At 42.4% G+C, this 13844-nt stretch overlaps 1 protein-coding gene across 1 annotated transcript in view; it reads left to right on the top strand.

Annotated features, from left to right (window-relative positions):
- The window catches only part of LOC146181720 (lysosomal alpha-glucosidase-like), an 83309-nt gene continuing 69465 nt past the window's right edge, over nt 1-13844 (top strand). The window contains exons 1-6 of the mRNA XM_084576732.1: nt 1-279; nt 1163-1314; nt 6500-6750; nt 7243-7409; nt 9289-9457; nt 13194-13290. Coding sequence (XP_084432858.1) covers nt 6502-6750; nt 7243-7409; nt 9289-9457; nt 13194-13290 — 682 coding nt within the window. The 5' untranslated portion in view covers nt 1-279; nt 1163-1314; nt 6500-6501. The remainder of the gene's footprint in view (nt 280-1162; nt 1315-6499; nt 6751-7242; nt 7410-9288; nt 9458-13193; nt 13291-13844) is intronic.

Genomic DNA, 13844 nt, shown 5'->3' with positions numbered 1-13844 from the left:
GAGATATTACTTGCGTGCATGTGGTTGTGGTTATGTACATTTTCACAGCTGTTTTATATCTCGTTACAGTCCGTCATTCTAACATCATTCTTCAAAGAATGTATTGGCCAAGTTTGGCAGGAGATATACGTGGGCAACGAAGAGGTCGCTGCACTGAATGACACACATGCATGTGGCTTCAAACGCACCGTGGAACTGTTGACCAATGCAACATTGCCCTTGGAATGGTGTATTTTATGAGAACACTCGCCTGTGGCGCATGGAACGTTACCAGGCGAGGTAAGTAATTTTTGAGCGAGAGCTTATACAACTTGTTCGGCCGAAAAGCCATCGGCGTTGTAGTTGTCGGCAACGCTTGTCGGAAATAACCGGGGCTGCGTTGAAAAAAAATATGTATCGTAGTAATTTATCATTGTTTTGAGTAATGGTTGATTGTTGTGTGATATGCAATGGCGATTTAATGAAATCATTATAATGGAATAATTAGGGAAATTAAAAAGTTACGAAATTGAAAGGGGTTGTTCAATTGTGTCAAAATGCCCAAAATTAAAAAGCGATGATTGATGATGGTAATCATGAATATTTGTACTGTCTAATTTATTAACAAAATTGAAAAAGAGGTATTCAAAGCTGTCAAGTTGCCAAAATGTTCATAATGAGAAGCCAACACTTAATGATGCTAAAGGAAAAAAATAATCAGTTTGAGTGATCCATTAATTGTTATAGCTGAAGAAATAAAACCTTTAAAAAAGAGGGATCAAAGTTGTTCAATATGCTTACAATGAAAAGACAATGCTTCATTATGGTAATGAAAAAAATTTAGTGTGTAATCAATGAAATAACCATTTTAATATTCAAATTCGAAACATTGCTCATAATGTCAAATTTCACAGAATGGAAAGCTAATGGAATTCCTGATGCTAAGTATCAATGTACAAAAATGAATAATAAATAACAAGAAACAAAATTTGTGAAGTACAAAAGATAAAGGTGCAAAATTATCAGATTTTGTTTGCTAAATGGAGACTTGTTCTAAACATGGTCAATAGGTGATAGCAGGGAGGTGTATGTTCTGCTGAGAGTAATGAATAAATATTTCTAGTAGAGAACCAAGGATTCAAAAGTTGGTGCATTGCTGTTCATGATTATTGTTCGATTTCAGCTTACTTTTGAGACAAAACTTCGTTTTGAGACTACGTCGGACGACATACAGGAAGCCAAAGTCATCGAAGGGAATCAAAAGCTACAGTTTGAAGACTTCTTTCTGACAGCTACTTTTGCCCCAGAAGAGCTGCGTTCCATCTCATCACAGAGGTATTAAATTCAATAAGGCTATTGAAGGTTTGAAATGCAATACACACAAATCGTTGCATACAAAGGAAAATGTCGCAAATATTACTTTGCATTGTGTACCCTTCCAAGTGGCTGGCACAGAGCCTTGCTACAGAATGTAATGCATAGATAGCAATCTTCTGCCGCTAATATTTGATTCTTCTTTCTTAAATTGAGTAGTAGTAAGAAAGTTTCTGTAGAAGTGCAATGCATAAATATGAACTCAGTATCTGTTTCGTGTACGAGAGACAGTATATACAAATATACTGACTTGTATGATATACAAACCAGCACTTAGTTGTTGCAAGTAATGCTAGCAATTGATGATATTATTTCCATCATTATAACCGCAATAAAGAAACATTTCATTTTTTTTTCGTTGAAGGGACCAAACTCGGATGGAGCTTCACATAAATCGTGTATTTCTGTGACAGAGGAAGAACTAAGTCATGAGTGGGAAACATACTGTTCGCTTAACAGCGGGAACTAGCATTGAACAAGCTTTGTTCTTGTGTTTGACGACGCACGTCATCCTCGCCCTGACATACCCCAATTCTTTTGGCCAATCTGTGGGATTACTTCAAACCGTACTCTGTAAATTTCAGCCAATTGAGATATATCTCATGTCTTTAAAGCTGAAATCTGTTTTGGAGAAGCTAGAACTAATCTAGGTGCAAAGTGCGTGCCGATTACGAAACATTCAAGGGCCACTGAGGTATTATCGTGAAAGCTAGTCACACAATTTTGTTGCTAAGATAATATGTTTTATTTATTCAAGGTCTACAAATTTTTGATATGCTGTGGCTAAGGTACTGACTGCTTTATGAGCCACAAAATGGGCACCAACAGCAAACCTAAGTGAGCAGTTCTTGGAGTCCACTTTTTCTGTTAACATAAGCAACTTGGTTTACAGATTATTGTGCAGATTATTGTGCAAGAGCAATTTTTGCTCTGCAATGTGGCAACCTGTAATGACCATGATCGCATGCGATGTGAAATCTTTGGAAATGCTCAAGAAATCAACTGATACTTGTGACATACCTTGTGACCAAATTCTGTGTCACACACACCTTTGTATTCTTACTCAAATTACTTCAAGAATAGGTACTTCAAAAATTCATGTCACCTACTGGTTCAGAAATATACAGCGCATTCGTGACAGGAACAAGAAATGGGGATGCATACACAGGCACTGTGTTTACATCCTCTTTTTTGTCCCTGCCACTATTGCACTGTATACTTCTGCATCATGAACCAGCAAGCCAGCCACTACATATTATCCCCATTGTTTTCTGAATTTTCATATTTCCTCATGTTATTCTTTCAGTTATTACTTCCGTGTTACTTCTTCCCCTCACGCTTAAGCCACTATCCCAGCTTGCCTTGTGCCTTTTCAATGATATTGCATCTCATTTCTTGAAATAACGAAACACACCATAAATATCGCTTTATCGGTTAGGAAAAATAATGTAATCTACCGATAAAAATATTTTAGTGGATAAAAATATGCACACATTACTGTGCGAACCCCATTTCAAGGCTTATTCCTGATATCACCTCTTCATCCTTGCAATTCGTGGAGATCATGAATATTTATGATTGCATTCGTTCTACTGTTTACTCATATTTGTTATAATTCACATGCAAGCATTAGTAGTGATATGACACAATATTTGTGTCCGCATATTTTTTAATAAAGGGCGTCATTTATGCAACCTTTATTATGTCGAAATCGAGTGTTTCACTGCACATAACGGTCGTGGTTCATAATAGTGGCATGCTTTGGTCTCAGACGTTCTCAAAAACTTGTCTTCAAAAACTATAATTTACCTTACACGGGATGACAAATCTGATTACCTGAAAAGGAAAATAAAAAAAAACAGCAGCAAGGAAACGTGAAATGTTTTCTTAATGTCTAAAACAATGGAAAGCCAAATTTATTTATTCTATTTAAAGGCTCTGCCCGGCTTTGAGGGGTGGATTGTAAAGGTCACACAAGGAAGCCATCAAAACACCATTCTGGGCCTTGCTGTATGCTTAGATTTGCGACAGTTTAATTTTTCTTTTAATTTTGCTGTTCTGTAGGCTTTTATGGGCACTTGTATATCAACAGTGCAGCTTAGCCTTGCACTTTTGCCTCCTGCTGTCGCCTCCTTATTTTATTTTCCAAGTTATTGAACCATGGGTTCCCCGTACTGAAAAAACACCCTTAATAAAGCATTCTTTCATTCTTTGCTCTGCTTGTCTGCCCTTGACCATTTCTTCTTTTTGAGGCAAAATGTACAGGGCGGTCAAAATTTCACAGGCCGCAGGTTTTGCTTCTGGTCAGCATATTCTGACACGTGAGATCCCATTAATGCTATAAATGATCTCAGAGGTTAGAATAATGCTTCTTCTACCCTCCACATGTATTTTGAGGTTAGGCGCCGTCGTAGCTCTCCGACTATACTGCGCAGAAGCAGACCCTGTGGCCTGGGAACTTTTGACCCCCCCTGTACATGAACCCTGCCCGTGATATTTGTCATGCCCAGCTGAAGAGAAGTCATGTGTTAACGTCTTGCGAACTAAGGCTTACTTTGAACCAATATTCACTTTTTTATACTGTACACTGTCTTCTGCTGATTGTTCTACCTAATCAACATAATTCTAAATATTTCATTTTGCTATTCACGAAACCCCTGCACGTTAATTTCCTGTGATTGCAAGTACTCCGGCAACAGCTAACGTAAGACAATTCTGAGCAGATGTGGGGTCACGTAAACACTAAACACTATGTTTAAAAGTAATGTCGACGGTGGAAACGTTTGTCTCACATGTACAAGAGCTCTTGTAATGTAGTTAATTGCTGCCTGATAGTGAATCAGTATCATTGCCCCCTGCACACCAAAAACTGCAGTGTGATTGCACTCAACTGCCAAGCACGTTTGGCTCCCCTGTTAGGCAGTGATGTCGAGCAGCAATCGAGAAAATCAACCACGTTGGACACTCCTGCCGAGCAGCGACTTCAAGAAGTGAAGCCATCGAATGGCTCAACCACCAGGCAAGTTAGGCACTCTTGTCAGGCATCAATGTCGAGGAGAGAAGCCAGCGGACAGGTTGAAACAACGTCCAGAATACGTGGAACGGTTTTCCAGTTACATGCATGCTCCACATAAAACCCTTAAAATTTAACGGGAACGTTGTTCCGCATATACAGTCTAGCTTTATCTGGAACACTGCCTCACATATATAAGCGGAACTTTTTTCAAAAAAAGTTCCGCTTACTATCTGGAACTTTATGTGGAACCAGATTAAGAGTGATACACATAGCCGTGGAACTACTTCAAAGAATCTCTGAAACAAAGGCATACGCAAAGAAGGGACTCTGGCGGGGGCTAACATACTGGTTCTATTTAGGCACTCACATGCATGCTGGTGTTGTCGAGCGTGTGCAGGAAAGTAAACGGCAGCACCGTGCATTATGCTACATTCAGACGTCTTGCTGCCAATCTAGCTTACCTTACCGATCGAACATTACGCCGTTGCAAAGCTCCTGCTTTCTACCGACCATGGAGGATTGAGAAAGCTCTCTTGACAGATCCTAACGGATTTTGAAAGAAACATATATCTTTTTTACTAAGCTTTCATATGAGCAGCAGCACTGAGGTGTAAGACCTACTGTTTGTTTTCTTTTTAGCTGAAAGATGGCGCCTCTGGACTTGGTAATTGACGAAGTGACCTCTCTGGCAGAAGTATGGCTTTCTGCAGGACAAGAAAGAGGAGGAGCAACCACCATATACTCAAGGATTAAGTGGGAGGGGGGGGGGGGGTTGATTGGAGCAGCAGGAAGATTTTTCAATTCAATACCCCAGCGGCTGTTGTCGATGCTGTGGAGACGGCGATGAGCCCCTCCCGCGTTTCCAGGGCTGGTCACCCGCAGCTTTAGCTGCTCCAAAATCACATTAGGCAGATTTAGGTAGCGCGCTTTAAGTGTACATACCGCTGTCATATGGAGAAAGGCAGGGGTGTCGATGATATAAGTTGCTTCTAATACGGCCTGACACGCGATTTATACAGTCTTCCTACGGTGGTACGCAACACTATCGATGCAGTGCCGAATTTATCTCACACCTGTGCTTGGGCACCACCAGATTTTAATGGCAAACCTTTTGCGCCAGCTTACAAATATGAAAAATTGAGCAATTCGACGCTGTCCGAAATGGATATTTAGCGTTCGCTGAAGGTACTTTACCGATGATGGCACGTAGATGCAACTTCAGCGCATCTTCGTTATATCTGAGACTGCGTATTCAGTATATCCGCAGTCACGCAGTATGCATGCATCTTCGTTACAACCGATTTCGCTATATCCGAGATCACGTGGTATGCATGCATCTTCGTTTGCAGGACCCTTCAGCGCCGCTTTTCAGGGTATGAAGCGATAGCGTAGGTCACCACTCGACACATAACGCATCGCTTTAACCGAGTCTTATGAACGTGCTTGCGTGACCTAAAAGAAGCGTGCCTGACGTGGCATCCAAGAGCACTGGAACCTCGATTCTTATTCCACATTCTAACTTCATATGAGCAACGCGAGTTAGCAGCACGTCTCAGCTTTCTCATATCATGTGGTCTTGTCAAGTCGCACAAACATCGATGAGTCAGGGCTTCGCCATGTAAGCTTGTAGCTACCACCAGCCACGCGATACAAGTGCATCTTCGCTATAACCGAGGTATTCGTTATATCTGAGGTCTAGGGTCGATCCAGGAATAACGCGGAACTCGCAAATGAACGCAGCAGAGCTAACGTTGTAAACGCAGCGGAAAGTGCACAATGACACCCGTGCAATCGAATACCAGATTAAAAGATGGGCCTGCATTATTTATTGTTTTTCCAATACCTCAAAGACACCAGGAGGGCAGGCTTTTGCATTTACTAACGTCAAACTGCAAAAAAAAAAAAAAAAAGGCATCATGTCATGCTTGCAACACATTTTTATGTCACTTCATAATTGCGACTTAGGGCCATTTGTTTAACCTACACCAGCTACACCAGTGTAGAAAAACTCCGATGCCTACAATGGAGTTTTTCTGCAGTGTTGTAGGTTAAACAAAAATGGCCCTTGTATAAGAGCACAGCCGCGTCCTCCCTCCATTCATCGATTTTAATCTCCGTATTTGGTCTCAGTGATGGAGCGCCGCGAGGACTGCGAGGCGGCCGTGTGCCTGTGGAAAGAGGCCGAGGCCCCGTATCCGCGCTGCTTCCAGCCGGCCCACTACTACGGCTACCGGCTGCTGGGCTACTCAGTACAGGACTCGGACCGCGTCCACTTCAACCTCAGCTACGCGGGCGGCGCGTACAGCCCTTACGCGGACAGCCTCATACCGTCCGTGCTGTTCGAGCTGCGCAAGTACAGCAACCGCATCGTGCGTTTCAAGGTACACTTATGCACTGTGTACGATTCATTCGTGCAAATACGTGCAGTGTTGTAGATTACTGTAAGAACTGTCAAAATCGGCCGCTTTGGAAAATACAGGCTAGTTTTCACTTCATTTGATCACTGATCATAATGAATGTCTTTAATGAGATAGGAAAATATGGCTGATTGATTGATTGATTGACTGATTAATTGATGGATGAATGGATCGATTGGTCAGTCGGTTGATTAATCGATCACCCAACCTATCCACCTATATCAGTCAATCGATCAAGTGATTGATAGTTCAAATCAACCGATTGTTCGGATCAATTGATTGACAATTGGCTGGCCAACCGATTGACAAACAGGCTTATTGATTGGTCGACCGATCGATCAATTGTTTGGATAAGTGGTTTGAGGTTGCGATCAAATAATACTGAATCAAAAAGCTTCTTCAATTTATTTTAGCAGAGTTCCGCATGAAAGCGCTAATCCGACGGTGTCTTCGCAGTTCAGCAACGCGGCAGAGCGCCGCTATGAGGTGCCGGTGCAGGACACGTTCGAGTTCTTGCGCAAGTCCGAACAGTCGTACAACCCTCGCTACTCCTTCAAGATGGGCACCACTAAGCGAGGACACTTCTACTTCAGCCTGCTGCGGCGGCACACCGACGTCAAGCTGTGAGCGGCTCTGGTATTTACTCTGATGTCACTGATTACACCTGTCACGTAACTCCTCAGATACACAGCGTGAACAAAATCCAGCATTTAAATTCGTCCACGACTCGCAGATTAGCTGACTGTCGCGCTACCTGGGACATTGGAGACAAGCTATCTACTGGTGCTCAGAATACGGTAATGCTGAAAACAGAGCGTTCCAGGGCACTGCTAATGGTCGATAGGCGGCGCCTCTGTCTGACAAACGAAACAATAGACCTTTGTATTTGGCCTTCCTGGACATAAACTGGGCGTACGACAGCGTAAACAGGGAACTCCTGTGGAACACATTAAAATAAGAAGGTATCGGTCATGAGATAACAGAGTTCCTACAGGAAATATATCGGGATTACAAAGTAGAAATTACATGGGAAGGGATAACAAGTATGGAAGCTGTCAAGGTATGCAAAGGATTAAGACAAGCTTGTCTTCTATCACTGTTGCATGTTCATGCTTTATATGATAAATCTGGAGCGGAGGATACAAGAAAGTTACCTGGGTTTTAACCTTTCATATATATTAGGCGGAAAGGCGGTAAAGCAGCGCCTCCCCGTTTTAATGTATGCAGGAAGGATTGTAAACTCTAGTTAAGTGTTGCGGAGACAAAGGGGACGCTCTAGGCTTCAGTTTTAGCGCAGTTAAAACGGGTCTGATGATTTTCAACGGCTCAACTGATCAGGATCTTAAAATACAAGGCCATGAAATACCCAGAGCAGCAGAATATAAATATTTCGGGCTATGGGTAAACGAAGGATTGGCATACATTGAAAAGCATGAGCAATCACTTAAGGCAAAAGGGCGAAGAAATGCCGGAATAATGAAGCATAGGGAATTGTGGAGATACAACAGGTATGAGGTTTTGAGGGGTATTTGGAAAGGAATTATGATGCCCGGGCGCACTTTCGGAAATGCGGTTTTGAGCCTAAAATCAGAGGTACAATCGACATTATAAATAAATCTGAGAGTCATCTGAGAGTCGTGGGACGATTAGCACTGGGAGCCCACGGCAAAACCACAAATGAGGAGGTACAGGGAGATATGGGCTGCGTATCTTTCGAAGTACGGGAAGCTCAGAGTAAATTATTATATGAGGAACGCCTTAGGAAATTGGACAGTAACATATGAGCAGCTAAAGTATTTAAATACCTGTGTCTAAAAAGCGTTGACTCAAAATGGAGAAAAGAACTAGGAAACTAACCAGTATGTATGCTGGTCACAAGGACGAAGAAAAAGAGAGCGTTAAGCAACAGGCGAAAAACACAGGATATATTCGATGGAAAAGAAACAGTGTGTGGAACTATACCGAAAGTGGAAAAGGCAGATCGGGAAGGAAGCTTTCTTTGATAACTCAAGATGCAGCGACCTAATTTTTAAAGCTAGATCAGGGTTTCTTAGAACACGCAGCTACAAAAATAAATTTAACAATGAAGATGATGCATGTGCAGTATGTGGTAACTCCACAGAAACAATTGACCATATTATACTGGAATGTAATGGTATCCATCTGGAAGTCGATGCACTCGCTGTCACTCTTCCTGAAGCTCTATGGCTTAGAGATACCAGTGGCCGGATTAATGAACCTACGGTGGAAGTTAGCAAAAAGCGATTGGAAGATTGGTGGCTTAAAAGCAGAAAAGTGACAATATTAGTAATGTAGAAACAAACATTCAATAAATAGAATGATGGTATAGCTAACCAATCTAAAACAATAAAAAATAAGCATGATAGCAACTGCTACCACCCCGTTTCAAAGGGAACGCTCCTATATTCCATCCATCCATCCGCTCGCTAAACTATAGCCACCCGTCATTCCCCGGATTTCGATTGCATGTGGCGGCTTCAGCATCGATACAAGCATCGGAGGCCTGGTGATGACGAACCAGTTCCTGCAGTTCGTCACGTACGTGCCGTCGACGAACCTGTACGGCTTCGGCGAACTCATGCACAGAAGACTGAGACACGAGTTCGATTTCTCCACTCACGCCATGTTCGCGAGGGACCAGATGCCCAAGGTGGGTCTACACATCCAGTAAAGCAGCAGCTTTGGATTGTTCGACATTCTTGGCAGGGAACACCACATATAGTGAGATACGATTGCAAATGGACGCAGACAGACACAGGTCCTGGCAAAAGCATATAACTCCAAATCCCATACCAGTTTTAATGCTGCCATTGACCTTCCTGTGCATATCCAAGCATGTGAGTCGTGTCCTGGAGTAGCGTTTGGTCGCTCACTGGGCATGCAGAGGATTCCTGTGGTCCCATTTACCTGTGCCCCGCCGAGGTGGCGCAGTGGTTACGGCGCTCGACTACTGTTCCCAAGGACGCGGGATCGAATCCCAGCCTCGGCGGCCGCTTTTAGATGGAGGCGAAAAGCAAGGCATCGGTGTGCTATGCGATGTCAGTGCACGTTAAAGAACCCCAGGTGGTCGAAATTTCCGGAGTCCTCCACTACAGCGTCTCTCATAGCCTGAGTCGCTTTGAGACGTTAAACCCCACAAAACCAAATCCAAACCATTTACCTGTTACCGTAACGAAAATTCGAATACACGAAGAATAAACAGTCAACAACTGTTTTTACCCTCTTGTCCCAAGAGGCACAAGCTTCGAGAGGCACAATACCTCTGCAAAACGAAAGAACCGGGGATTTCCTTCGAGCAAAGAAATCGTTGCTTTGAATCGGCACCTGCAAAATCTGGCGTTTTGAGTCCATGTTTTATCATGCACTGTGAGCCCCGCGAAGAATGTCTAAATTTTCATCATCATCGTCATTCGAGTGGAGGGCAGCGCAAGTGAAATACATAGTTGACGTCAAACTATTCCTGCATGGTGTCAGCCACTATCGTGAACAGATCATTTCAGTAAATTATAAGAGCCATTTTCTTCATTTGATTCTTTACCGCCGTCTACACTTTCTCTCGATTTAGTTTCCAACCTGATAGTTGGCCTTAGACCGTCTTCGTATTGCGAGGTAGCACTATGGCTGATTTAACTCTAACTCCCGCCAAGCGACTACTTTCTCCTCAAAATTCCCCATCATTGCACAAAATTCGCTTTTAAATAGAGAAAGGCGCTTCGGGATGGAAGTTTGTTTTTTCGTGTGCAACTAAATCTTCACTTTGTGCTGATTTACACGGGCCAAATGTTGCATCTTCTTTTTTTTTTTTTTGTATACAGCATTTTCACTTGCCAAGTAATTCATTGCCGAAATTATTTACGTCGCCTCATTTTGTTTTAATTTACTGGTTTTATTAGTACCTTTGCCTTCTTTTCCACTTGCATATTATACTGTTTTCAGTTTAGTCCATTGTCGCTCCCGATTTCCCGTCAAGTATGGCTCCCGAGCTAAAATAAGAGGGAGAAGTATTTTTTTATTTTTTTTTTTTCAAATGCGGTAGTCGTTCAAGCGCATTTTATTCGAAGTCTATGCGTCGGTGCTCGTTTCGACGCCTGAAATAATTTAGATTGTCTGTGCGGTTTAATAATCCCCGTTTTCTTGTCCACAGTGAAATAGGAATTATATTGGCTGTATTAGAATAGGCCGCCCGCAAAGGTAGCCTAGGCGGTGTGAGCTGCGGCCGTCGCTTAACCGGTAATGCCTAAGGTTGCGGAGTTAATTATACTGGTAAATGCGAAGTGATGTCATCGAGTCATTGCCACGGCTACTGAACGCCATAACATGATCGCGACTGCGGCGGCCCCTTTCTGACGCAAAATGCAAAAGGTGCCCGTGTGCTGTACGATGTCAGTGCACGTTAAAGAACCATAGGGAGTCGAAATTAGTCCAAAGCCCACTGATACGGCACACCTTTCTCTTGCTACATTCACCATCTCTCAATCCCATCCTTCGCGTCGTTGATGCACCCCTTGAGTAGTTAGCTTCTGCAGTTTTACTTTCTTTTCAGCTACATTATGCACCGTTTTATGAAACTATTAGTCTGCTTTTCCCTTTATAAAAACGTGCTTGAGTTCACCGTTAATTACTTTAGCTATAGCTTTCTATTCTTATTTCTTACTGCGCCATTAGATGCGGAAATACGTCGCAGGTTTATTCTGCAGTGGGCCAAAGAGCGCCGATCAAAAAAAAAAAAAAAGAATGAACTCACATATATGAGCGTATAAAGCAGGGGTTTTCTTTGGAGATTTTGTAATGCACCTTCTAAGAAGCAAATACGAGATGTATGATTTAGTGTAAGATTCGTGTCAAAAGTAACCCTTGACCTAACCGCATTACTAACCAACCGACTCAATACCACCAAGAATGTTTTCCACAATTCTATAAGTTAGCGTCAGTACCCAAATACATTTTGTGAATAATAGATTGATGACATGCTCTCTTGTATAATGTGAGTACGCACTGACTTAAATTGCGAAGTGACGTCATTCACAGAATCAAAGCTAGTCGAATAATTTTTGTGTCGTTAAAGCACGCAGCATTGATAAAGCTACAATCCTCGTTAAAAAAAAAAAAAAAGCGATTGCCTTACAGCCCTGCAGGTCTCGTGCTTTTGTATCGCGAATACTTCATGTTTGTTACCTCACTTGCTCGTGCTTAACTCTTAACCCAACTAGACCATGTCAGATACGATCATCTGCTTCTTCATTGACGCATCACGCTACTTATGAACTCGCGTTGGACATGCTAAAATAAATATAAATCCCACACGATCCACACAACAGATTGACAATTTTAACCGCGCTGTTTAGTACACGCTTCTCCAATCTCTCTACATGTCTCCTACAGCTTTTTTTTGCTCAAGTTGCACCTATTTATCAAGCATAAGTGTCATTGTTTGAAGATAATTATAAGGTAAATTTTTTACGCAACTCGCATTTCCGCGAAAGTCTCCTCTCCTCATACGTGGTTAGCGCGTTGAAAGTACGTGGATAACCCTGCAAAGTGTCATCACCAAGTTATCACTACCAGAACCAATTTACGTGTCCAGTGAAATCACCGGAAATTATCAGTTGTTGTTTCTTTGTAAGCAAACAGGTGTGACAAGTCCGTGCAAATATCGCGTTCAAAAGTGTTCAGTCATGACACGCAGTTCACTCTGACGCTCAAGAAATACAATGAGTAGCAGCGCATCATGCTTCGCACCGAACAGAAATCGTGAATGAAGACGCTGGAATGCGTGATTCCGTTCTCTCAACGGTAGGGTCCTTTGAGCAGCGTCACCTGGCGACAGATAGCAGAAATATTGTAACAATTAATAACAGCGCATTTAAAGCCTGCCGTACTCGTTGCCTCAGTGGCGCAATGCAATAACATTACTTACGTAAGCCCTTCGCGAATAAAATATATGTTCTAATCCTATGTTTGTAACTTTTTTTCTGAATTTGTTTTTTGAATTGCAACATTAAAATAAGCTACCAATATCTTTCCTGAGGGGTGTTCCCCTTTAGGTTGCATCATGTGATGTTTCACAGCCACGAAACGACATAATGACAACGCTAACACTACTTAATTATTTTCAGCGTAATCATCTCCTGCCTTTAATGAGTATATGTTACCTTTAGATTGCGTTCAGATACACCTCTCGGTAACAGTCGCCGTTTAACCCGCTGAGAGGAACCAGTGAAGAGAAAGAAGTTGCAGGACCCTACCGTTGAGGGGACGGAATTACGGCGCTGGGATACAGTGACATGCATGTTTTGAGGCTTTCTATATGGTCTTGTTTTCGAAGACTATAAAAATGCTTCGATAGCGCGAGTGTGCCTATTTATTGCTGTCTCTATTTTTCAAAGGACAAAAATAACCTGTACGGCGTCCACCCTTTCTACCTGTGCGTCGAAGATGATGGGAAAGCTCACGGTGTCCTCTTTCTCAACAGCAACGCCATCGGTGAGCCCATCATTGCCTATTAAATGTGTTTCCCAAAACTTAAACGTAACTATAGAACACAAATAGAACAGTGTGAAAGTGCTTTTTTACGTTAATGTTTCACTATCATTTCTGAATATGATACACAGTAGGAAAATCAATTAGCGTTTTTCCGCGGAAAAGTTTTTCTCGGTAAAACCAGGTGCATGGCGCATATTGCAAGAGAAATTTATATCGGCTCTATCTGGTCACACTTTCATCTGCATTTCTGCATTTCTAAAAAGCGAGGACTCAAGCTTCATATATACATTCACGCCGAACAGAAATGTGCACTAAAACCGGTGCTAGCTCACAATTTCTTTCATCTTGAATGAGTAAGTTTCTTTTGGGCTGCGACAAAGCATCGTCATTGAAATAAGCTATTCGGCAATAAGATTGATGATAATGGTGCGTTAAAATAGCCGATTTGATCCTCTGAACTAGCGCTAGCAGGTCGCGGGAGCAATCTCCGAGTTGTCGGAGAAGGCATCCCACAGCCAAATATGCGAGGCGCTGTCAGAGCGGCGAAGAGATGG

This window comes from Amblyomma maculatum, chromosome 8, assembly GCF_055883805.1.
Source record: "Amblyomma maculatum isolate TAMU_Amacu chromosome 8, ASM5588380v1, whole genome shotgun sequence".
Taxonomy (NCBI): Eukaryota; Metazoa; Arthropoda; class Arachnida; order Ixodida; family Ixodidae; genus Amblyomma; species Amblyomma maculatum.
This window is presented reverse-complemented; position numbering and strand designations above follow the sequence as displayed.